Source organism: Syngnathus scovelli, chromosome 2 (genome assembly GCF_024217435.2).
Source record: "Syngnathus scovelli strain Florida chromosome 2, RoL_Ssco_1.2, whole genome shotgun sequence".
NCBI lineage: Eukaryota > Metazoa > Chordata > Actinopteri > Syngnathiformes > Syngnathidae > Syngnathus > Syngnathus scovelli.
Genome location: NC_090848.1, coordinates 15,383,063 through 15,407,500, shown reverse-complemented (window position 1 = coordinate 15,407,500; position 24,438 = coordinate 15,383,063). Strand labels below are relative to the sequence as shown.

Here is a 24,438-nt window from a genome sequence, read left to right as displayed (position 1 = left end):
GAGACAGCAGTCCCAATTCATGCTGTGACCTCAGCATGGTTGTACTCTTTTGTGTCTTAACTGCCGTGGTATGTCTTTGCTTTAACTTTCTCGCTAGCAATTAACGACACAGTCACCCCACTTCATCCATTATCCGCTACTTCTTGCCATCTGGACAGCGTACAATTGCCATAGATGTTTGTGCACAATAGATGGCCAGTGTTCCCAAAATGGAATATTTTATCCTTCATAAAAAGCAACATAATATTTTGCTTTTAATAAAACAATTTTACAGCGGAATTGCTTTTATGAGTTTAGACAAATTGATTCAATTACAATAGTGAGATGGCTAAATTGCTGGTTCCTTTTTAGGCATCGGTTAACGAAAATATGAGCAATGAATAACAACTAAAGAAAACAAACGCATAAGAATGATGTATTTTCTTTTAACGCATTTCCAAGCAATTTCAAGCAAATGATCAGTGGTAAACGTAAAAGGACCGTCTAAGCCTCTACTTCCAGTCGATTTGCAACAAGACAAAAGCTTGAATAGCTATAGCGCTGTTTGTCTTCCTTCTCTGTTTTGACTGAGTGTGAGGCGGTTTGGCCGTGTGAGAATGGAATTCCCTGTGATCCAGGAAACATCGTTGATGCCTGAGAACGTCTGGCTGAACATACAGTGGCGGTTGTCCAGTGGACAAACTTTAGATACACAACACAGCTCAGGAATGCCTTTGATCGCATATGCCGACCAGGACGATCTAACTGAGGACATTTTTTAGATGAATTCATCCTGGAATAGACAAATAATTATTTTGTGACCTTCCACAAAATCATACGTACACCATGGAAGACAAACAATGGAATGTCCAGATAGCTCTTAGAAGGACATTTAATACTTTCAACATTAAATGAACAATGCTTCTATATGAAACTGACAAGATATTAGGGGGTCGAAGGGATTAGGCAGGCCAGTGTCTGCACTGTTGCAGTGTTGCCACTTTAGTTTTCACTTTGAGTATAATCATAATGATGAGAAGAAGAAGAATCATCATCATCATCATCATCACAGTTCAGCATGCATGGATTTGTTTATTTGCGGATTTTTTTTCCGCCCAATATTTTAATGTATAGTTTTTTTCTGCCCCCTACCCCTCGCCTCATTTTATCCTATCTGTCATGGAAAACAAATGTAATATTTATCAGCGTTATTTATTTATTTATTTATTTAAATTGTGTTAATTTTTTTAATGATTGTTTTTTCTTTTAATTTCTTTCGCAATGGGCGGCTATTATACGCAGAGTTTCTCTATTCTGTGGCTAGCCTTGTCCTTATCCCCTGTGAATACTGTATTTGTTTTCTACATTTCTAATTATCATGTAAGTCAGCATGATTATTTGTATGAATCTCCACAGTGTAAAGGATTTCTCTTTTACCATGCTATTCTGCAAGTGCATGTTGTTCTTTTATTTGGAGGTCTTTGGATTTCTGTGCATAGTATTTATTACAACCATAATGATAGTGGGATTTATTTGGAAACAGAAAAACATATCGAGCAAAAATGCTGACTTTAAAAAAAATATATATATATATATATATTTTGCAATTGTTTTTTTAAGCTTTGTTCCTGTTTCCAGTTTGGTATGCTTGAAGAATTTACAACCTACATTTTGTGGTATTATTATAGAGTCTTCTTTTATTTTTTTTGGCCAGAATCGAGTTCTTCTTCAATATCCATCACGCTGTGTCCAACAACCACCGCAAGGCTCAAGGCTGCATTCCATTCTTTTCTCCATCCACACAATAATGGCAGTCCCACCTTGGCCAAGCTGAAGGACGGTCAGTGGTAAATTATGATAAAGATAGTGATCCAGAGTTAACCACAGTGTTGAAATATTTTGTGTGTGTTTTTGACTCAGTTGTGCATAGCACTCCTTTGTTCAATTTTTCAACTACCACGTAATTCAAACCACCATCAAGGCTGAACAATCCTGAACAGGACAGCCATGAACTGAAAAATTGCGGTGGTAACATTCAACTTACATCGTCTAAATGGCAGTAATGCAAATTGTAAAGCGGATGTCAGGTCCAAAATCTGACCACATGAGAGGTAGGGGGAATAATTCTTAACTTAGTCAGTTGCTATACTGAAAAACTGACAGTTCCAATCCAGTCTTTATCATGGTAAAAGTTTGACCTTGGAAGAACTTATTTTGCCTTGGGCTAATTTGTTTGGAGAGGTTTTGTTCCAGAACAAATCATGGACATCTGCACAAGATTAGCTCTGATCAATATTTTATGGATTATTTTCCATGGTCTGTACCAGCGATGGGCAAGTGGAGGATGCGGCCCACAACCACATTCTGAGTAGCTCCTTGTTGTTGTTTTTTTGGACAAATCTAAATCATCTTAAAAAAAAAAAAAAACTAAAATACACAATAGACAAATACAGTAGTCGTGAAATCTTATCTTTTTAGGAAATTAACAGTAACAGCAGTGCCTTGTGAAAACAAATTCAGCAGAAATCCTCTCAAGTTAAACAACGGACTTCACTGTGCTCCAAAGGTGCTCTTCCAGTGAAGGCACATTTAGAGAGAAGCAACAATATGAGACATTGAGTGCGAACAAAGTGACTGGGAGGGCAGACCCAAAAGGGGGGGAGGTGCTGACCTCTTCCGAAAGAGAAAGCACGCGTTCTGGTAATTAGGGTCAACAAGGAAAGGTCAGCTCGGTTAGTTCCGAATGTGTCAGGCCTTAAGAAATGAGAGGTTGCTGTTAGATACTGATTAAAAACACACTCAAAAGCAAGAAAGACACTAAACAGGTCCCATTATGACACACACACACGCACAAACTCTTGTCCAGGTGAAAGTGGAAGCCTGAAATCGTCAATGAATGGTGCTCATTGTGTTGTCTACATCTGTGTAATCATGCTGATAGCGGCTTTGTGCAACACACACATACTTTTACATGCATTGAAAACAGCATCAACAGAAAGCACTCAGAAGACACTTGAACATGTCAAATGTCATCTGAGTCTGTGTGGTCTATGGATACTCTCAATTTAGACACATAATCATCATATAGATTTAACACATGTGGCAAAGTTTAGAAATATAAAGGTACATCAAAGTTACTATTGTTGGCATCCAATAAAAGGACGAGGAGGAAACAGAGTATGTTTAGAGAAAGTGTGAAGCGTAAAACCAGGGGCGTGAGTTCAATCCCTGGACCGCGCACTCATCCATCAGTGGAAGACATCTCCACTTTTTTTTTTTTTTTTTTTTTTTTTTTTTTTTTTAGCGACTTGTGACTTACTGTAGTAGCAAAGCTTTGTTAAACTCTTCTCAGTGCATCCCAGGGAAAATTCCAGAGTGAAAGAACCACTCTGGCTGAAGCAATGATCATATCAAAGCCAAATGGTAAGCAGAGCTGCAGTCTTAGCGGCATTAGCTTCATTTGTTGTTTTTCATTTCATAGTCTTCTAAATGGTCGACATATTTGCACACATGTATTATGCCCACCAATAATGACAAAATGTAACTTCGATATTGCAAATGCTGAAAACAATTGTGTTTAGACAATGTGAGCAGACTTACTGTGATATCCTTGCCAGCCCAGTTACATTCCTCCCTCCACTCAACAGGGGCAGGCCAGTGGATCTGAAACACAACAGTGGGACTCTTCATTATTTTTCCGTTGGTTTAACGGTGCCTAATCTAGTATACAATATTTGTTCAATTTTATGCCATCCTTTAAGTATCATTTTGAAATCATTTGTCCAACCTTGTGCTCCTGTTTGCCGATGTTATCCAGTGAGAGCGACAGCAGGAAGTTCTTTGCCCCAACAAAGAGTCGGCCCCGCTCCTCGTCCAGCAACAGAGCGCTAAAGCAGCACGATCGGTCCAGCTCAAAGCGCCTCACTCCATTGAACTGCTGCAATTCTACAAAGAAAAACGTAGGATGTTACACCTTGTAACAAAATATGAAAGGCTACTTTCCTTCCTCTTTGAATCCCCCGAAACAACTTCTTCATTTTCTTTTTAAATTAATTTATCTAGTTACGTTGGTGTGATGGTTTGACTAAAACGCCAGTTAAATGGAAGGTATTTCTAAACTTAGACTTAGACTTAGACTTAGACTTAGACTTAGACTCAACTTTATTAATCCCTTGGGATTACTCCTTCAGGGAAATCCTGTGACCAGTAGCAGTAAAATACAAAATACACAAGAAAAACACAAGAGATCAAGATATACAGAAGATGCAGAAATACACACAGTGCAAGAGTTAGCAATGAAATGTAAAAGAGGCAAAACGATAAACTAGGCAAACTTAACTTAACTTAATAAACTTGAACTGTTTATTTCTTTGCACTTGATCGTATTTCTTGAAAAGAAGTTGTAGAACTGCATGTTTTGATTGGGATTTAGTTGGAATATTTCATTGTATTTTGAATCTCATTTATGGGCAAATTTTTGAACAAGTAACTCAAAACAATTGACCTGAAATAAAGCCAACAGCGAAAGAAGTTTTGATAATTTTTCCAGTAGAAGGTGGTCAAGTCATGTGGTAGATAAAAAAAGATTACGATTTTATCCATTTGATTTGCATTTTAGTTTAACTGTACCTTACAGCTAAAGACAAATATAATTGCTTGGTTCTTGCAACGTGCCGGTTTTGTGACTTTCCATCTGGCAACAACAACGTCACGGGGTATGATTGGGGGGTACAAGAGCGGGTACGCTGAACTTGTCACCCAAAATAAAATAGGTAGGTGTTGTGGAAACTGCTGCACAAAACGGATGGATGAGTGAAACTTCTACTACACAGGACTTCACAACAATACTACCTACACTCAAAGGGACAATCAAACAACTTCCACTTTGACACCTGTTTGCATTTTCTTACACCAAAATAACATTTTCATATCAACAAACGACACACACAAAAAAAGCAACACTGTTTATTTATCTGCTTTCAATTAAAATAATTTTGGCTTATATATGAGTTTATATTAGGGGAAATCAGCATCATGTTCTTAGTTGGTAAGGGTGGAGGTCAAGCCCTTGGCACTCAAATAAAAGATCATATGATGGATTTACTATTAGGATGCCGCCTTGGGTGTCACATCATAATATATTACAGTGACTGTAAATGAAGATGACTTGGATGATTCCTTAAAGCTTCTTGCCTTACCTTTATATGAGAGTTTCATACGCGGTGAGGACGAAGAGGAGGAGGAAGATGACCGTGTCACAGTGCTGGAAGAGGAAGCGTGAGCGGCGGCCAATCCCAAAAGAAGGAGAGAGCTGCAGGTGACCATCATGGCCGCCATCATCATCATCATGGTCATCATTCTGGCACAGTTTCTTTGAAAGTCCGCAATGGGAATGTGAGGATACCCTTAACACACGTCTTAAGGTCAAATATTCAACTGGAGTCCATTGGTTGAGTATCGCCTTATCGTGCCAAAGTTCCAGTCTTCTTTTGCACCTGCCGTCTTGGCATGGAAGCGTTCTCCTGGCAGATCCCCAAAGCAACAGATCTCACCTTTCACCTCCAAGAAGGGATGAAAATGTCACACACGCAACAGATCCAAATCTACAAATAGAAAAAGAGTGGCAAGATTTAGAGATGGACAGCAACAGATTGCCTGAATTTGCCTCACACGTACACACGCGCACACGTGACGATGACGGTGGGACAAGAAGAATATAGCATAAGCATAACCCAGCATAACCATACTAGTTATCAAAGTCAATTTCCAACACATCCGGATGAATTTTTGCCTATTTGGCAGGCCAAGTTTGGCATTCATTGATCGGGTGTCAGGAGGCGGTCCCCATGTTTCAATTTTGTGCTTCTGCCATGTCAAGACTCGAGTCCGCTACGCTACTAGCACACCCCATTTGATTGGCTTTGAGTGACCTCGATTGTGACCACTCCCACAGAGGTGCAGCCCTCCCTCTCACAGATCTACCAGCCTGCGCTCATTTGCACAATTACCAAAATCGTGTATACCCCATTTCTGTGCAGAAATACACCATGCGCCACGGTGCATTTGACTCTTGATTTGCACCGCTCACGAAAATAGAGCCCTTAATGTTATGGTTTTATAATCGTTTTATAATCTGTCTAATCGTTGTGCTTTGCTTGTTTGTTTTGATCGAATGTTGCCGTCTCATTCAATGAGCGTGTTGTTGTCAAGTGTGACAGTTATCAAGTTAAACAAGTGACTGTTTTATTGGAGAAATTGAACAGAGCCTGTGGCACAACACACACACGTATTTAAAAACTGAGGTCTGCTGACCACAATGATGTCTTTCAGGAGAAAGACTTGGATTTATCACATTACACCTTACAGATTTCAATGGCAACTCTGCTTGATATTTCTTACTTCCATGTTGGTAATGATTCCCTTAATTCATATTTTGACTACTTATAGCTTCATTTACAAGATTTTCCCTTAACTTCAGCAGCTTTATTTTAAAGCACAGCTGGTTAAAGTACATTCATATGGGGATATGAATACTTTAATGGCTTCATTATCTTGGATGTTACTGATAAATTATGTCTGAAGAGTTGTTTTCCAAAATACTGTCCTGACATGCACATTTATTGTTTTGAGAAAGAAAATAATAATATACGTGAGTCTTGCCGCAAGGAAAAATGGACCAACGTTGGTCTTTCTTGCAGCAGTAGCCATTTTTCAAAATTGTACACTGTTTGATTATTTTTCACCGTGTGACCCTGAATTGGTTAAGTGATGTTGAGACTGGATGGATTATTTTTCATTTGCTGCAATGCAGCCAAAACACATTCATTCAACAACTAAAAATTCACTTAGACTCAAAACGTGTCCAGGGTGTGAGTGATCATAGAGTACAGTGCAAAAATAGTAGGCCACCATTAGATTTGTTGTTTTTGCAATACTATATTGACCGTATATGGTATAACTATAATGTCACTCAGGAGAGCGTGAGATTCCGCTACGCCCAAACAGAGAAAAACAAAGCTAGTTGTGTTCTATTTAAGTCCATCTCTTGACTAGCCAGCAGATTACTTCCTGATTTGCGAATAATGATGGGGCGTGGAATCTTATTTTAATGCCATCTGCAACACAACAACAGGTAGGCGCCGTTACTTTTTCCTCTACCCGTAAACCACCCCTCTTCACAGTTTTGTGTAATCTTGTTGCTGTGTGTGGCCTACCATTTTCTGTTTGACTATGTAGAAATGACTGCTGTGAGGAATAAAAAACAACAACAAAGCTCGTGGTGGGCCTGAGACTTTTTCGCAGTACGACAACTGTAGCAAGGGATATATTGCGCATATGGACACACATGTGCTGCTGGCACACATTTTATGAATAATGGAGCTATTGAGGACAAGAAACAAGCAAAGCTCTTATAAACTTACACAACTCCCTAGTCTCTCCAACACAACAGGACAGGAACATAAAACACCCATACGTAGCGGTATACATGAGACAGACACACACACTCACACACGTGAATGGACAAAGGTGCATATGCAAGCTTTTGAAACAGCACACATTTTGGTTTCCTGTGCCACACTGCACAGCTCTCCAAGTGAACAAAAGAAGTGTTGTGTTCTTCCCGTTTTGTTTTTTTTAACCTTAAAATTTAGTCTGCTAAGTTTGCGTGGCAAAACTGTGAAAAAAAACTAAAGCCTGAAATTTTCTTTGCCAACACTAAAGGAAGTGACTGATTATGGTGCGCAAAATGCATTTATAAAGCATTAATTGAAATTTGCTGTGGTGACTGGGGTGTGTGTGTGTGTGTGCGTGCGTGCGTGCGTGCGTGCGTGTGTGCGTGCGTGCGTGCGTGTATGAGCTGACACACGCACACACTTGCCGTTTGTGTGGCGCTGCAATGACACAACATATAGTGGTACACTTGCACACCTTTCACTTTATTGTCCCTGGGAGTCTGACACTATTGTCGACTACTATTAAAAGCTCGACAAGTCTCATTGTGTGTTTGTGTGTACATTAATGCGTCCTCTCAGGACTCACGCACACATACACACAGCTTTTCTCGATCAGCACTTAACTGTGCACACGCATTCCCTGACAATTGCACAAACTCCCAGCTAGCTCCTTAATGCATCTTAATAAAAAAGAAAAACCCATTGGGTCTGCTGACACTTTTATTCAGTTCAGCTCCAATAGACACTACCGCAGCATGCCAAGAGGGAGTGGACTAAGAGGAAATAAAGAAAGCGAGAAGTCCAGATTTCTTAGAGTGGGTGGGGGTCAGGCGTCCCATAAAAAAAAAAAAAAGCCTAAATAGCGACGGGTAGACAAAGCAGGGTCGGCCTTCCGGGTGTGACAGGTTTTAGAGAGTGAGGTTAGAGAGCAAGCCAATGTACAGCACAACATAATGAATGAATGATGGCTATTAGCATTTAACCGGCAGCCCTCTGAGAATACTACTTAGTTGTAAAGTTGGAGAACAGAAATGAGCTACAGTTGGAGGCTGAGACGAGGTGTTTGAAGGTGAGGATGTTAGAGGGCGAAAAAGCAAATGGCATCAGGGAGTACAGAAAGCAGAGTCATCGCATACCAATTTCCAACATTGTAACTCCTTTTTATAATGATGAGAGATTGTTGCATGATGTCTGCTTACTGCTCTTACCATGTGTCATGTTCACTACATGACAAAACGATTTTTCTCAACCATTCAGTATTCAAGGTTGTTAGCACTTAATCATAAGAAAGTAACTTGTCATAGCCGTGATGCTCGTTCACCTTGTAATTCCAAGTCAACGAGATGCATAAGTATGGAATTTAGTGCAATGTTACAAAAAATATTTCCATTGGTCGTTAAGCTACAACACTGACACATGAAGAAGAATGTGACAATCGTGACATCATGCCTGTTTCAGCCCTGCAAGTTTGGAGGGGCAGACAGAGCGAAGGAGCGGGAGTTGAGACAAAAGGTAACTGAGAGAAAAGGGCCGATTGTTTGGCTTTATGGGAGAAAATGAGTTTCCCAGCCTGCAACGCAGCACGTCTTATAGCTCTCCTTGTATTGGACCAATGAAAAGACAATGGGATAAGGAGAAAAGAATCAAACAAAGGGCCACTAAATGGATTCATAAGGACACGTGTCAGTTAGGGTTAGGATACGATTATTATTATCATTATTATTATTATTATTATTATTATTAAAAAGGAGAACACAATGTATTACAATGCCCCCGTTTCCTCAACAGCTCAACGGCAACCCTAAAAAAATTGCTAGAAAGTGAATGTATGGAAGGCGGCTCAGTGGTGCACTGGTTAGCACCTCCGCCTCACAGTTAGGAGGGTGCCGGTTCGATTCCACCTCGGGCCCTCCCTGTGTGGAGTTTGCATGTTCTCCCCGTGCCCGCGTGGGTTTTCTCCGGGCACTCCGGTTTCCTCCCACATCCCCAAAACATGCTTGGTAGGCCGATTGAGCATTCCAAATTGCCCCTAAGTGTGAGTGCGAGTCCGGATGGTTGTTCGTCTCTGTGTGCCCTGCGATTGGCTGGCAACCGGTTCAAGGTGTCCCCTGACCGGCCCGATGACCGCTGGCCCGATGACCGCTGGGATAGGCTCCAGCACCTCCGTGGGTACAAAGCGGTACAGAAAATGGATGGATGGATGGATGGATGGATGGATGAATGAATGCATGGAAGTGTGTAAACGCCACTAGAGGGCGTAAAAGAGTACTTTCAGCCTTACTGTAAAGGCTCTCTAATTCATTCAATCGTCTCTTTCAGAAGGAAAAAAGAGGTGATCCAAAGTCTAATGGCGTAAGGGCTGTCTGATTAAATTCCAAATCCAGGAATTAGCAGCAAAACTACATCAAGGCTAAAATATGCTGACAGAGTCGAGGAAGGGGAAACAAGAAAATGAGCATGTGGTAAATAAATCCTTGGGGACAAGTACAGTTATCATCGCATCCACTCTTTCACTACGGAAAGATATTTTTATTTGCTCTAGTAATATGAATGTCTGTCCTTAGTGTTACAGGTATCGTATTTAATCTCGTATCGTTTCCACCAGCCTGAAGTCATCATTTGTTATCAGTGTCAGTAGTTCTATTTCTGATTCTAGCAAAAGTTTGAGTTGATCTGACAATTGCAAGCGGCTGTTTTGTAGTCTGGGAAAGTTTCCATCACGTATTGTGCTCCAGATGGCTCTTGACCAGCAAGTAGCAGAACACACTAATGTTCTCCTCTGTGGCTCTTTCAAGAACCACCGGGCTTGCTGCCTCAGAACGTCTCACTTCTCTTCTTTCTCCCAGCTTAAATCCTCTAAAGACTTGTAGTCACTTTGTGTCGGGCTCTTGAGCTATGCTTGATGTTTGTGGCTCTCCTGACTAAATGCAGTAAAGCCAAGTTGCATTAGATAATGGAGCAAATCATTTTTATCAAACAGATGTGACTGCTCTATGACTACGCACCATTTTGATGTGGTTTAGAACTGGAAGCATATTTGGTAAATTATTGCTCCTTTGGCACGTCTTTCTTCAAATGTATGTAAATAAGTCTGGGATACAATTTAGGTTTCATCATATGGACTATATTTTTCATGAGTACTTGTACAAGGTTGATTGTCTCTGATTTCTTATTCTTTATCTTAGGAAGACATTTGAAACATTTGTGTGCTTCCAACTCAATCTGAACAGCAGAAGGCTCCATAAAGAAGTCCTGGGACATGTCTAAAATAGGTTTGGGACAGAAGCAGCAGACCCTCTCTCAGGTCCAACATCAGAAACCTCTGTTTTCATGACAAAATAAATCCCAAACACACACGTTAACATTTTGTATGTAAGCAACAGAAGAAGCATGGAAACTGTTATAAGTACAGCTGCAAGGGGGAGGGAGGGCCTTAGTTCAAATAGTTACAATAAATCCTAATTGATGTGGCTGCCATGCTGATGGAGTGTTGCTAGTAAAAAAAAATAAGTAAGTGCATGACCACCATGTCTGTCATGTTAAGTCCAGAAGCAGCAGTGAGTTCAGCACAGCTTCCTACTGGAACCAATCCAAACAAAATCTCAAGACCAAATCCCTTAATTGCCCTTTTTTTCTGACTAAATAAACGAAGGAGGACCCAGAGTCAGAATAAACTCACCTGTCCATTTGCTTGTGGAAACCAACCACCAAAAGGGTTCAGTACTTCCAAGATTGGGATCAGTGTCCACCTGAGCCTTCCGACTCCATGCTTAAAAGTAGCTCATAAAAAAAAATCCCTCCTATTTGCCACGACCATGGTGTACCTTGTCTACGAAGAGGTAAGTTCTAATGGAGTCAAGCAACTCCAACCCATAGAAAGTGGTCGGATGCACACAATTCCAAAAATTCAATTCCAATTGTATAATAAAAGAAAATCCTGTGATGTGAAAAGAGGGTAAAAAAACAGCAGGCAAAAAGTTCAGTTTTTGTCTCAGAAATGCTTCCAGAAAGAAAGCACAAGAAGGTACTCCCCAATTCTGCAGTCACTTTCACTGATGAGCGGCGGCACTCCGACTCCACTTAGAAAAACACACAAAAAGTCTTCCTAACATACACATGTGAGGGGGTCGCGCGCACACACATATACACACACACAGGAGCTGAGCGGCGCTGAAGTGCTCAGAGGGAGAGCAGGCAGGAATAATGGATTTAATTCAAGAGGGGAGAGACAGGGAGGGATGGAGCGATAGAGGGAGGAGGGAAAGGTGGGATAAAAGAGGAAGGGGAGTGGAAAGGGGCGTGTGAGTGTGCGTGCGTGTGTGTGTGCGTGCGTGCGTGCATGCGTGTGTGTGTGTGTGTGATTATCTGTCTGCGCACTATTGTATGTTTGCATTGGAAGCAGCTTTCACATTTTTCATTCTCAAATCATTACTTGGCAAAATGTGAATCAATGTCAGTAAAGCAATATTAATGCAGAGAATTCTCGGTATACTAAAAAAACAACTCCAAAAATTGTGGTTCCCAAATTGTCTTGCAATAAGAAGTGCGTCTTTGTTGTTGCCATGGCGACCCCGGTGGGCCAACTGGGACACCTTATGCTGGCATTGGTGTTACATTTCAGAAAGGATATGACTGAAAATCACCAAATGTTTTCTACTTTGACTTAAATATTTTATATTGTATGCATGTCACGTGGTTAATCACATTGACATCAACATCACATACAGTGCAGTCATACAACAACTTGCGTATTTGTTTTGTTAAATGAACCCAAAAGCTCGTGTATGAAATTAAATGAGAAAAATATGAAAACTAGACATTTTCACAATTATAATTTTACTTTGATTTCATATAACCAGAAATAGTCTGTTAGTTTTTGTATTTTTTTTTTATAGCATTCTTATTTTTTTTAATTTCTTTTTTTATTTTTAGCTCTAGTTTAGTTTTTAGTTTTTGTTTTCACTGAAACAACCTCCATTCACACAAAAAGGATTGTGATAGCCATGCATGGATGGATAATATCTCTAATGGTGGACATGCTCTAAATTAAACTCTGTCTTGTGATCTATTGATGGGAAGCAATTATTGGTAACGTGGTTTTTAGAACACACCAAATGTTGAAATACATCTCGCTGAACATCTCTGCACGTCAAAGCATAAATGCCCATAGGGTGAATTGTAAGGCTACACTACTTGTGAGGATCATCAGACTTCACCAACTTACCACAAAACCAATGTTTTCCCCCTGATAGAAGCTGATTCCTTTTCTATTGCAAAAGCAGAGAGGCTTAAGACAAAAGTCTTTGTGAGGACCACAGCCTGTAAAGACATTAAGACGGCTTTATGACGGACAGGTCAGCAGGAGGGTGCGAGAGGCAAATAAAAATAAAACGTGCTCACAAACACACGTATTGTGCAGACAATACACACACACCACAGTGAGCCCGCACCCCCTAATGTGAGACTCATGACCTCTCACTGGGCGTCATACCCTGCCTGCTGGGCGTTCGTTTTGTGGATTTGTTTGAGGGTTGCCGGGCGAAGTTCAGCACCTGCCAACGGAATGAAGGCGAAAAATTGTGATGTAACGCACTGCCAGTGCATGTGAGCACTGCTCAGTTACAACGTCACTGGATCAAAAGGTGTAATTTTTTTTTCTTTCTCTCATTGAAAGTGTTGGCATGGGCAACTTTTCACGGCAGAATAATCATGCACACGGTCCTTTCAGTGCAGTAATTGTAATATCTTATCTAAAAATCCTCGGCTTAGCAGACATTCATGCTAACTTTGCAGGTGTTTAGCCACAAAAGGGGTGTTGGGAAAAGAAGAATGTGAGAAGAAAAGAAAGATATACAATGGACATCAAATTGGAAATCGTAAGACTGCTTTCACAAGTTAGATTGCTATAAAAAAATCTCAACAGAAATAAAAATTGATTTTTACAACAACATAAAACTTATTCGAGTTAAGAATGTCAAAATATTACTTAATAATTGTCATTTCAATTAATGAAGGTTTAATAATCTTTACAGTTTGACCCAGGAATATAATTTTAACCTATGAGAAAATTTGTGTCTATTATGTAGCCTCCCTTACTCTAAGGAGTTGGCGCCCTATCTTTTTTTCACGTTAAAACTGTCAGGGAAAGATTTAAGATTTGTGCATGAAAGGAATGTTTAGGCATGGGTAGAGTTACAGCCATTTTTCACTGTGTCATTCTTCGCTCGGTGGATAAAAACTGCAAGAATGCTCACAATGATGATTCCCTCTTCATGGCAATGAGTCATCAAAAGGATCATGTGCTAAATTGGTTTTGACAGCTCCATGACATCCCAATCACTCTTTCCCTCCTAGCCCGTATTTCAGCTTATGCATAGGATGAAGTCATCCCTCATATGATACAAATGCCAATTAGCCCCCACTGCATGTCAAGCTATCTTATCAGCTAACAAGCTATCAACACCAGCATGTACTCTGTTCTGTTTGTGTTGATCTTTATCCAGAGTGTCCTTCTCTAAATACTCCGGTGATTAGAAATAGGATGAGTTGACTTGTGGAACAAGTCCAGTCTGACTGCTCTTTCAAATTATCTTGCCTCAATTTTTCTGTCATCATCCTACACCAGATAATTGAATGGTGCATGTCACAGTTGGTTGAAACTTAGTCTGTGTATTCCATCCATCCAATCAGCCTATCAAAGCTGGGTTGAAGGTAGATTTCACCCACCATCAGTCCGTCACAAGACACAAATAGAGACAGCCATTCTCACTCACATTCACACCGTCACTGTGTTGAAACTAAACCTAAATTACAAGTACCAAAGTCACGTTTACCAACTCATAAATCCTAAGTAGCAGTCCAAAGATTGTTACAATTAGTCATCTCATCATTGACCAAGTTCCCAAGGGCAGCAATAACTTGATCTTTGACCTTAATTTCTATTATGGTCTTCACACATTATGGAATATTCCATTTGATTACAGGAATGACAGAATAAATAAATAGCCACGTGACAAATTTGTTTGTGCTTCTCCAGCTGTCGTTTCATCTTTTGATTTTCTGTAGAGTTTCACATCATGTGAGTAGTGGGTGACCTGGAGCCTCGCCCTGCAGCTGACTTAGGGCGAGAACACCCTTGGCTGGTCGCCAGTCAATCACAGGCCGCACAGCTACACAAACTCACACAAGCACGAGGATGTCATGATCTGCGCTCTGTGCTTTTGGTAACTTTGTTTTGATTAGATTTAGGTTTGTTTGTCTTTGCCCTTATGGCATCTATTATATAATTAATACATCATAACACAATCCACTGAAGACAAATACTTTTGGTCACATAAGACGATTATCTTAAGCACATACTGAGTGAGTTATGTGACCATTTAAGGCGTGTACCATCCTACACCATTCCCACAAATTGCGTCAGTCCTTTGATTACACTGCTTATTTCACACATATGGTAGAGCAAATGTTCCATAGGAGCCAAACATATTTGGGAGGATATTGCTATAATCGTTTCAGCAGCTATGGGTAATGCTGTGTAAGTGCAGCGATAGACTTACATATGCTCTAAAGTTTACCTCCCCTGGCTATACTATAGGCCATTTCCTTGCAAAGGGAGTGATTTTCTTTGTACCCAGCATCCAACTAGATTCTCAATGCAGCAGTCGTAAATGCAGTGTTGTGTCAGAGGGGCTGTCTTTGTCTTGAAATTGAGCATGCAAGCTCTCCGCAGCTTTGCGTGATGTGTCCTGGCAGGTAGTCTATGACATGGTCCCCTGACCCCCTTGACATCGAGGGGATTATTGGGGCCCCAATACAGGAGGGCAGCAGGACTGAGTGTTACAGGTAGAAAGAGAGAAAAGGAGGGTCTTCTTTTCTTGGGAAACCTTGAGGGCATAGGAACCTGTAATCCTCCCTCTTTGTCTTTGATGTGGTCACACGCAAGTGACAGGATGGAGTTGACAGGTGGGGGCAGTCTGGAGTGCAAGGGGTGCGGGCTTGGGGAGAAGAAAGGGTTGAGTATGGTGCCAGGAGGCTCGGAGATGGGACTAACACCTCTCAAGGCATGCATCACACCCCAATTGATTGCAAGGGTCGACGGAGGGGGTTATGACCACCACCAAGCATACAAATCCAAAAGGATAGCCAAACAAGGTGAAATATCCATACAAAGTAAATATCATGACTTTTTTTCCATCCGTAGAATGTGCATGTACACTAAGAAACACTAAAACCAGGGGTGGCGCTACATCAGGGTTAAGGGGGCTATAGCCCTGTCAGAAATCTGTGTAGTCCCAGTTACACTTTATTTGATATTCTAAAATATTTTGGAGGGGCATACAGTATACATTATGTGTTTCGGAGAACAGCATGTGTGAAATGATTTTGCAAGAATGAACAAGGCAAGAAATATTCTAATCCAAAACAACAAATAAGAAAATTGGAGAAAATCTCTCGTGTGTGCTGCAAAGCAGGTTTTGAAGGTCACAACGTGGATTAGAACACCTTGCATGGCCACGGCTTTCATGCGCGCACACGCACACACATACAAAGCAGTATTTCGCAGTGGAATGCACATTTCTGCACTAGTTCCCACCACTATTAAATCTAGTTGGCTGAACACCGGTTTATAAAGGTGTCTCTGTATGCAGGGCAAAACTGAAAATTAAACAAAATGAAGCCATTTCCAAACAAACTTGACGTTTTCGTACCACAAATGTCAGCACAGCCTGACCCTGTAATTCTGTTCTTGGCTTTAATCAAACTTGAGCTATTGGTGAACTGTTCCTGCTGATACAAGAACCCAGAAAAGAACACAGTGTTGTGGAGGACTAAAGAAAGGGAAATCACCTACTCAAAGATGAAGGCTTAAAAACATGAGACTGAACACTATCATTTAGCGTCTAAAGGCCCACACATGCATCAGTCCTGGCGCTCCGTGCAGGTTAAATAGATGATCACACCTTGTGACAATGCTTTTATTCAATAAGCATGTTGTTGTTGTTGCAACTGTTTTTTAATTTTTATTATTATTATTATTATTATTATTATTATTACGTTCTATCGTTCCCTGTACCATTATTATCTTCTGCATGTGCAGTATAGGAATGTCAGGTTCTGTATTCTGCAAGTTTACATACATAGTCACATGGTAACATGGTAAAGATCACAATAACATTACTACACAATTCACAATCACACAATTCACAATCACAATTCATTACTACAGTAATGAAGTCAAGAGTACATGGATGTACACTACTGTATGTACTTGTATTTGAAAGATTAAGACTCACTACCAATTGCCGCACAAACAACTCTTTCAGGCAGGGACATCAAATCAGGGCAGCAGGCGGGCACCCGAGAGACAGCTGACATTGGCCCATATCAATGACAAAGTACAACAATGTGGTGCTGTCTCTTACTCTCTGTTAATAGCTGCAGATACACAGGCAGAGCATGGGGGGCGGGGGGGTGGTGGGGGGTCACTGCCCACCCTTCCCCAGAAATATGACAGGTGCCCGGCCAGATAATTGACTTTTGGGTACTTGCCGATTTTTCCGGGAATTGATTTCCACATTCCCCTTGTTCTCCGTAGTGAGCATATAACAAATCTTCATCAGCATTTTCTGAGAAATTTTTGTAAAATATTTTTTTGTTTTGTTTGTAACACCCTTGTTTAAATATAACCAGCATGTATTATACAATCTTTTTATTTTATTTGCTTACAGTGTTTGTGTCAATTACCGTATTTAATCAAATATATTATTGTTTATCTACCGTCAAGGTTTTTGTTTTGGTAGGGGTCCCTCTATGGTCCTTCTTTCAGGTGTGCATCAAACACACCATTCAACGTCTAAAACACTTAAACAGATTGTGGGAGTGGGTGGAAACTTTCAATTGTTTCAATGAGACTCCAAACATAATGAGGAAAATATTCCTAGTGTCGCCTTGCTGCACTTGAAGTGTGCGGTGCACCAACAAAGCACGCATAATGTCTCTGCAGACAATTGCAAAGCCAATCCCACAAACCAGATGTCTGTACAAGTACCAGAATTGTCTTGTGAAAGCCAACATGGTGCCACTGGCTATTTAGACTGGCACAAAATGAAAAAGTTCGAAAAGAAGAAGACATAGAAGTACTTGTGATAACTCTGAGCTTATCTGTTCATTTACAGTGCCGTTGCAAAGGTAACACTTTATTTATGAGAGGCACAGTGCAGGCCACAAACACACTATCGCATGCACAAAGAAAGCTGATGATTTGAGGTTACCACGGAAACGTGGCAACACGCCTTGTTATCACAGAGGCAACATCTGTGATTAGCTTACGGTAGCTTCCAAACACAGTGAGTGTGCACACACACAAATCAAAGCTGGAACGTGAACAAAAACACCACGCAAAGTGCAGTTTGATCAGATGTCACGGGATTACTGAGGTTACTGGAAAACAGCGTTCCACTCTCGCAGACATTAGCTCATATATTCAATACATCGTGACATTATCACACAGCATATTGAGCGCCTCTATCAACAATATTTTTATTTTACATTTCTGTTGCGAGTGACTGCATAAATGCTGAAATTGCTGATACATACTGGATGTTTGTTGAAATAATTTTTGAAAAGTTTCAGGAATCCGCTTATTCAATTCTTAAATGTGTATTTGAAGAAATTTACAGATTGCATGATCAATTCATTTAATTGTTCTTTTCAGTTATGAAAATATTTACCTCGTTTTTAGCTTTTGTTTGGAGCAAACTAATTATGACTAACATATTGATGCCAATCCTAATGCAAATGTCAAATAATTAACAAAAAAGTGGAAATCAATACATTCAAATAAAACAAAATGATAGCTAAACTCCAAGCTATTTTATTTTAGCCTTGAAATACACTTTGCGTATAAATACAACAAACAATAATATTAGCGCCAGCACTATAACAGACATGTGTCCCTTCAATTGTTAGACCACAATTCATAGAACAACAGTGATGTGTTTATTTCAAGAATAACCTGGGAGTTTATTTGATTTATGATGGCGAATCGGGTCAAAGCAGTTCAGTCCATATACTGTACATCATGAAATAATTTTCTCCAGCACAGCCTCTGTTCCCTGGCTTCCTCCATCCATCCGCCTTGAGGTTGCAGGTTGTCGGCCAAGTGGAACAGGATTAGAACGCTCTCAATATTAGACTGTCCTAGCCAAACAAACTGTCATTTCCCTGTGTTTTGGCTTCCCTCTTCAAACCTCCCCACCCCCCCTCTCGGAGTCCACGTGTCAAGGGAGGGAGGGGGCCTAAGCAGCATGAGGAGAGACAAAGACTGGGGGATAGATTTACTAAAGGGACAGAAGCTTGACTTTTCCTATCACAAATTATTTGAGCATTAAAGAGAAAGGAGAAGGGCGAAGACATGATATAGTCATTTATATAGTCACCCCCCCACAAAAAAAAAGTCCATTGACATCGACCTTGTCAACGAATTATTCACAGGATGAAGCTTTGAACCTGACACCTCCAACAGAGATGTCGCAAGCGACTGATATTTGGCACTTTGACGACTAGGTCGTCTATGGTTTTTATGAAAATGTATTTATCAGGTTTCTTGAGGACTCCAATGTATATTAGGCTCATCCAAAATAAATAGCTTAAATTATGATTTTAGATGATTTTAGTATTTGAAAATATGTTATATGAAGACAAAAATCCAGCTAAAATTTAGATTAAGGTATGTTTGGGAAATTGGTTGAAAAATCGACATTGTTGCTCGGATTGAAGGCAATGATGTACTCTTGTATTGTGCGCTGTTATCCTGACTTTAGCTAGCAGGCTCGCTATTTTGCAAAAATACTCAAAAGCACAAACATGCAAATATTTCACACATGAAACTATACTTTGGAATTTTGGTTCCCAGTCTGCGCCTTTCGTAATGTCTTAAGCCCGATACTGAACGTTTCCAGATAATACCACTAATAGTATTCCTTCCCCAACAACAAACAGCATGTTGGACCGGGACATGACCATTTCTTGGCATCAAGATGGCAAATAATGAAATCAAGATGATGAGGATGGCAAAGCCACATTGGGGTGCACAGACGCGGAGGGAGCATAAAGTTGACAAGCGTTCACCGAGTGTTCTCATATGATTGTAACCAAGATTCATCGCACAGATATTGCGACTTCATCTTCAAACCCGTGAAACTTGAGAGCCACCGTTATTTATTATCCTCAGTGTCTATACTGCCTTTTAAAATGCAAACAGAAGCTTTCCTTTAGCCAACATGTGCTGTGTAACTGTTTCCAGGAGTAACGGAGCGCCATCTTTCATTTGGCTCTCACTTTGTTGGCACTGTTGTGTCACTACGTGAAGCAGATCGCACTGTATGAAGAAGAAAAAATGCTGCACTATTCATACTGTTAATTCTGAATTTCCCAAAGCGTTTTTTTGGCAACACACACAAAGAAGGAGCAGCTTCAATAAGAGGAGTAAGACTCCCCAATCATGTAATTTATGTTCAAAGTAGACACTTTTATTGATATATATGTTTTACTATTAAATTTAGCTAACTTCATTTTACATCAGACCGGTAACATTGTTAAAAATGAGTGCAGAGCATGTCGTTTGCTATAAGTTTTTTAATTATTTTAAATTTGTATTTAAATGATTTGTATTTGTCGACATTTAGATATTTATAAAAGAATAAATAAATAATATTTTTTATCAGTGCTGCTTAGCGATTTGCATGACATGCTGCAATCTACTTTATAGTCTGCAATGTGAGCAGGACTCCAGTTTGAACTACTTAATATCTGGCATCCAAAAAGTGAAAATAATGAAGTCAAGACCCCAGTCATCAAGCAGCAGTAGCGTGCAGAGATGGATTCTTTGAAACTATAATAATTTATCAGGCATCATGTTGTCAGACCACACGGCGAGATATCACCAAAGGGCTACTAATGTACGTCCAATCGATTAAGATTTGTTGTTCTTCCCCATTGTGTAAATGAAACCGTCAGGCTGTTAACACAGAGATACCACAGGCAGCTTTCGCAACAAGGCCTCTCAAAATAGAAAAGCGAATTTGGATGGCGATGTCGGATGAATTACATTTGTATGACAAAAATGTAATATGAATATAAGGTCATACGGTTATTTCAAATGAAACATAACTCAAAATAAATTGCTAAAGACATCCAGATGTGAGGTCTTTGGTCTGTTCATTGTTGTAATTACACTGAGACAAAAGGATTGGGACACGACAATGATGCCTACAGATTGCGTTCCATTTATTATGCTTTGACAGGTCGGTAAATATATACACGTATAAGTCATTATTTTACATTGAGAACAAAGTCATTACATTACAGGAGTCAAATCATAATTTTAGTAAGCCAGAAAATGGAAATATTCTCACCAGAATTATGCTTGGTTTGTTGCACACCTAGTCTCATAAGATAATTTTCACGACATTGTTTTTCTCTCAAAATTACAACTTGATCATTTATTCTGTCCACTATTTTTCTTCTCTGTTTTTTCCTGGTTTGTCGCCAAGCTAAGTGATAGGAGCGGCTCTATTTTCTTCCATTTAAACCCGCCACTGGTTATGACAACAACCTGCACTGAATCAATGCAATGGGGTTTGTGTGCGTGTGTGTGTGTGTGTGTGTGCGTGTGTGTGTGTGTGTGTGTGTGTGTGTGTGTGTGTGTGTGTGTGTGTGTGTGTGTGTGTGTGTGTGTGTGTGTGTGTGTGTGTCTTATTTCATGCAGCTGTTAATCATTAGCAGGATACTCCACGACATCAGCACTGTGTAGATAGATATCTGTTCCTAAGTCAATTATTTTTTACTGTTCCTTTACTTTTTGGCATCTTCACATCGTACTTGCTGGTTGTTTCCGCAGCTTTTTCTTACCATACAAGAGAGATGTGTGTGTGCTCGTTCATGTGTGCAAAGTGGATGCAGGTGCTTACGTGTACAAGTGTGAATGCAGTACAGTAATCCCTCGTTATATGACGTTTCACCTTTTACGGCCTCGCTGCTTCACCGATTTTTTTTTCACAGTGCATTGTGTTATAGCTTCAAAAGAAAAAGACACTACAGAGCGGAGTCATGCCGCAGCGGCACAGTCAGCAGTGCAGTGAAATAGGCATGAGTCACAATTTGTCCTATTATATAGTATGTACATCATATTAATGATTAAAATTATTATTTTAATGTAGTTATTTGTAAGAAAGTGTTTACTTCACTTTGTCAAACAAATGCTTGGGCCTGAAATCAGGTTTTGTTCCTTGGTTTCAATGGTATACCTATATAATAATGGTGAGAAAAAAAAAGGTTCCTACTTCACTTACTTCACCTATCATGGGTTCTTTTCGGAACGTAACCTCAGTCAAAAACGAGGGATTACTGTATTGCGTGACTGTATTGCGTGCAAACTAGCGAGTCCCGCGTGGCTCTTTTGGAAGGGATAATGAAGGAATGGTGGTTGGCCACATCATGTGGAAGAAAAATGTAATTTATGGAATATGATTCAAATAGAGTAAGTATGCACGGCACATGTAAAGCTAGAGAAACCCGACATATGATAAACCGGATCAGTCAGCAGAAGCATGTGGCCACAAACTGCTTGCCTTGCCATGTGGAAGAGAAAAGTTCAAGAAATTGCTGCTTCCTTATGCCATTGGAAATATGTGGTCGCACCACACCGCTTTGAGGGGAAAAGCGAAAGGGGGAAAAGCTGTCAATTAGTTGTGTACTAGCCAAAGAGGCTGCACACAAACACACACGTGTAGAATTTGGCATCAGTCCACAAAGCACAGAGGCATGACACCATTTGGAGGAGCTAAAAAATAAATGGTCGTTTTGCTCCATTCATTTTCATAGTACCGGGAAATTTGATTCATCGAGAGCACACCAGTACATTTTATATTGAAAGAAAATCTGAACTTTTTTTTTCACATGACGTTCTGTATTACATATAAAAATCAATGTTATTATAGTTAATGAGAGCTGACCAAATAAATTTAATTGAAAGGACAATTTCGTTGCCGCTAAAAAAAACAAAAATGAGAATGCTTCAAAAAAAAAATTAAAAAAAATGATAGCTACCTGACACTACACTTTATGTTTGTAAAACTGAAATTAATTCTCATCATTTCCAATTAATTTCATATGTGAACTTTCAGGGTTCATTTTAAATGTTTTTAGTTCGGAATTACTTTTCGGCCGTATCAAAGAAACATAAACTAAGAATGATCAAACCCGCTCTACAAACTAGTTTGTACTTAAAGTGAATCTAAATGTTACAGCTAAATAAAAACTCACTATAATCCAAACTCCAAAACTACTGCAACCCTGATAGAAATACAAAGTACAAGAAAAAAAAGAAAAACTGCAACATTTACTGGCATATTACACAGATCTCACTTTGGCATGCCATGGATAGTCTTCCGACAAGTCAATCTGACATAATTTGACACAAAACTCATAGTCGTGCCCTCAACCTGGACTGAACTCAGATCTATGGGGTTGAAATGTTAAACATTTGCATTACAGTCAGGCTCTCTGGCATCCATTAATCAAGAGACACACTACTGCACAAGTGCAAACAAATACACCTTTCTCATTTTTTCATAATAATATTTTTCATGGCCAAAATTCTGGTGGCGTATATAACACCAGAGTGACACTTACAAGGGCCCATTTGACATCCCGGGGACGACCATGTAGTTCAAACAATTAATTTTATAATGTGCACAAGAGACATGAGAGCAATGACCATTCATCCTCTCTAATTAATTGCTACATTTAATGAGTCCGGTCTGCACAAAGCCACTAATTGGACATGATACACTGTGAGTGTTTCATGCTAATAGGTTCTTTGATGGTGGCAAAGATAATTACATCATTAACTCTGTACACCCAAAATACATGAAGCGTTTGAAAATAGAGGAAAAGATGAGTGCTTCTTGGACCACCAAGGAGTAAAACCAGAGGTGCTCTTTGGGGAGGGAGGTATCCCCCTGAGGACGGCCAGCAAATCTGAAACGCATTGGGGTGTCATGTCCATTTTGATATAAGATGACATATTAAAGGCTTTTTAATTTTTTTTTTCTTACTTTTCTTTGCAATTTGATTGTATTTCAGCATGAATCTATAATGTTAAGTGGAAGCTCTTAGACTGGCCAAGTCAGTTAGCGGACCATAACCCAATAGAGCCTGCATTTTACCTCCTGAAGGAAGGGAGAACCCCGCCCCAGAAACAAACAAAAATGGAAGGAGACTGTAATAAAAGCCTGGGAAAGCATTTCAAATGGAGGCTGCAACCATCTGGTCAAAGCTGCAATCCTCAACTTTTTAAATTTGTAATTCTTAACTTATGAATGTATAGAAGTCATCAGCAACATCAGATGCAATTTAACTGTCCAAAAATCACAGAAATGACAATGAATATGATAGTTGCAAGTAAAGTCCTGACATAGGACAGACACAACTGTGTTGTAAATATTTCCATATGTTCTCACGTTTACTGTAAACACGATCACAATTTCTCATTGAAAGCAAATGGCAGAGGTCACAGTTGCCCAACTGTCCCCGCAGCAACAGCGAGGAATGCTAAAAATAAATGCAAGCCTTTGTAGGCGAACAGAAGGTCAATGTTTGTGAGCGTGACCGCAAGTGTCACATTATCGGAATCAGAGATGCCTTTATGTGTCGCTAAACATATTTTTGACGCTGATTTAAAAAAATACCTTGGGGTTTCTTTTTCTAGCACATCAAGATTTTGAAATATTTTCTTTTTTCTTTTTGTGGTTAAGATTGACCTACAAAGGTTTTCAAACTGTACCATGTTTTGTAATTTATGGCTATGGCAGTTCAGAAAAAATATCACCTGTTGCTGAGCCTAACCCTTAATTCATAAATATTATTAAATATATCATTTTCATGAAAACATAATTTTCTAGCAAAAATATGTGGGGAGACTCAGAATCCGTGCAACAAA

General features: G+C 39.8%; 1 protein-coding gene across 3 annotated transcripts in view; it reads right to left on the bottom strand.

Moving 5' to 3' along the window:
* The window catches only part of sema3b (sema domain, immunoglobulin domain (Ig), short basic domain, secreted, (semaphorin) 3B), a 48,599-nt gene that overhangs the window by 8,725 nt on the left and 15,436 nt on the right, over positions 1-24,438 (bottom strand). For 2 of the 3 annotated variants that reach the window (XM_049753666.2, XM_049753665.2), the window contains exons 2-4: positions 5,178-5,582; positions 3,767-3,924; positions 3,580-3,642 (exon numbers count right to left, since the gene is read on the bottom strand). In XM_049753666.2, coding sequence (XP_049609623.1) covers positions 3,580-3,642; positions 3,767-3,924; positions 5,178-5,337 — 381 coding nt within the window. In that variant the 5' untranslated portion in view covers positions 5,338-5,582. Of the gene's footprint in view, positions 1-3,579; positions 3,643-3,766; positions 3,925-5,177; positions 5,583-11,112; positions 11,658-24,438 lie in introns of those variants that run through there. The other variant, XM_049753664.2, reaches the window with a different exon arrangement.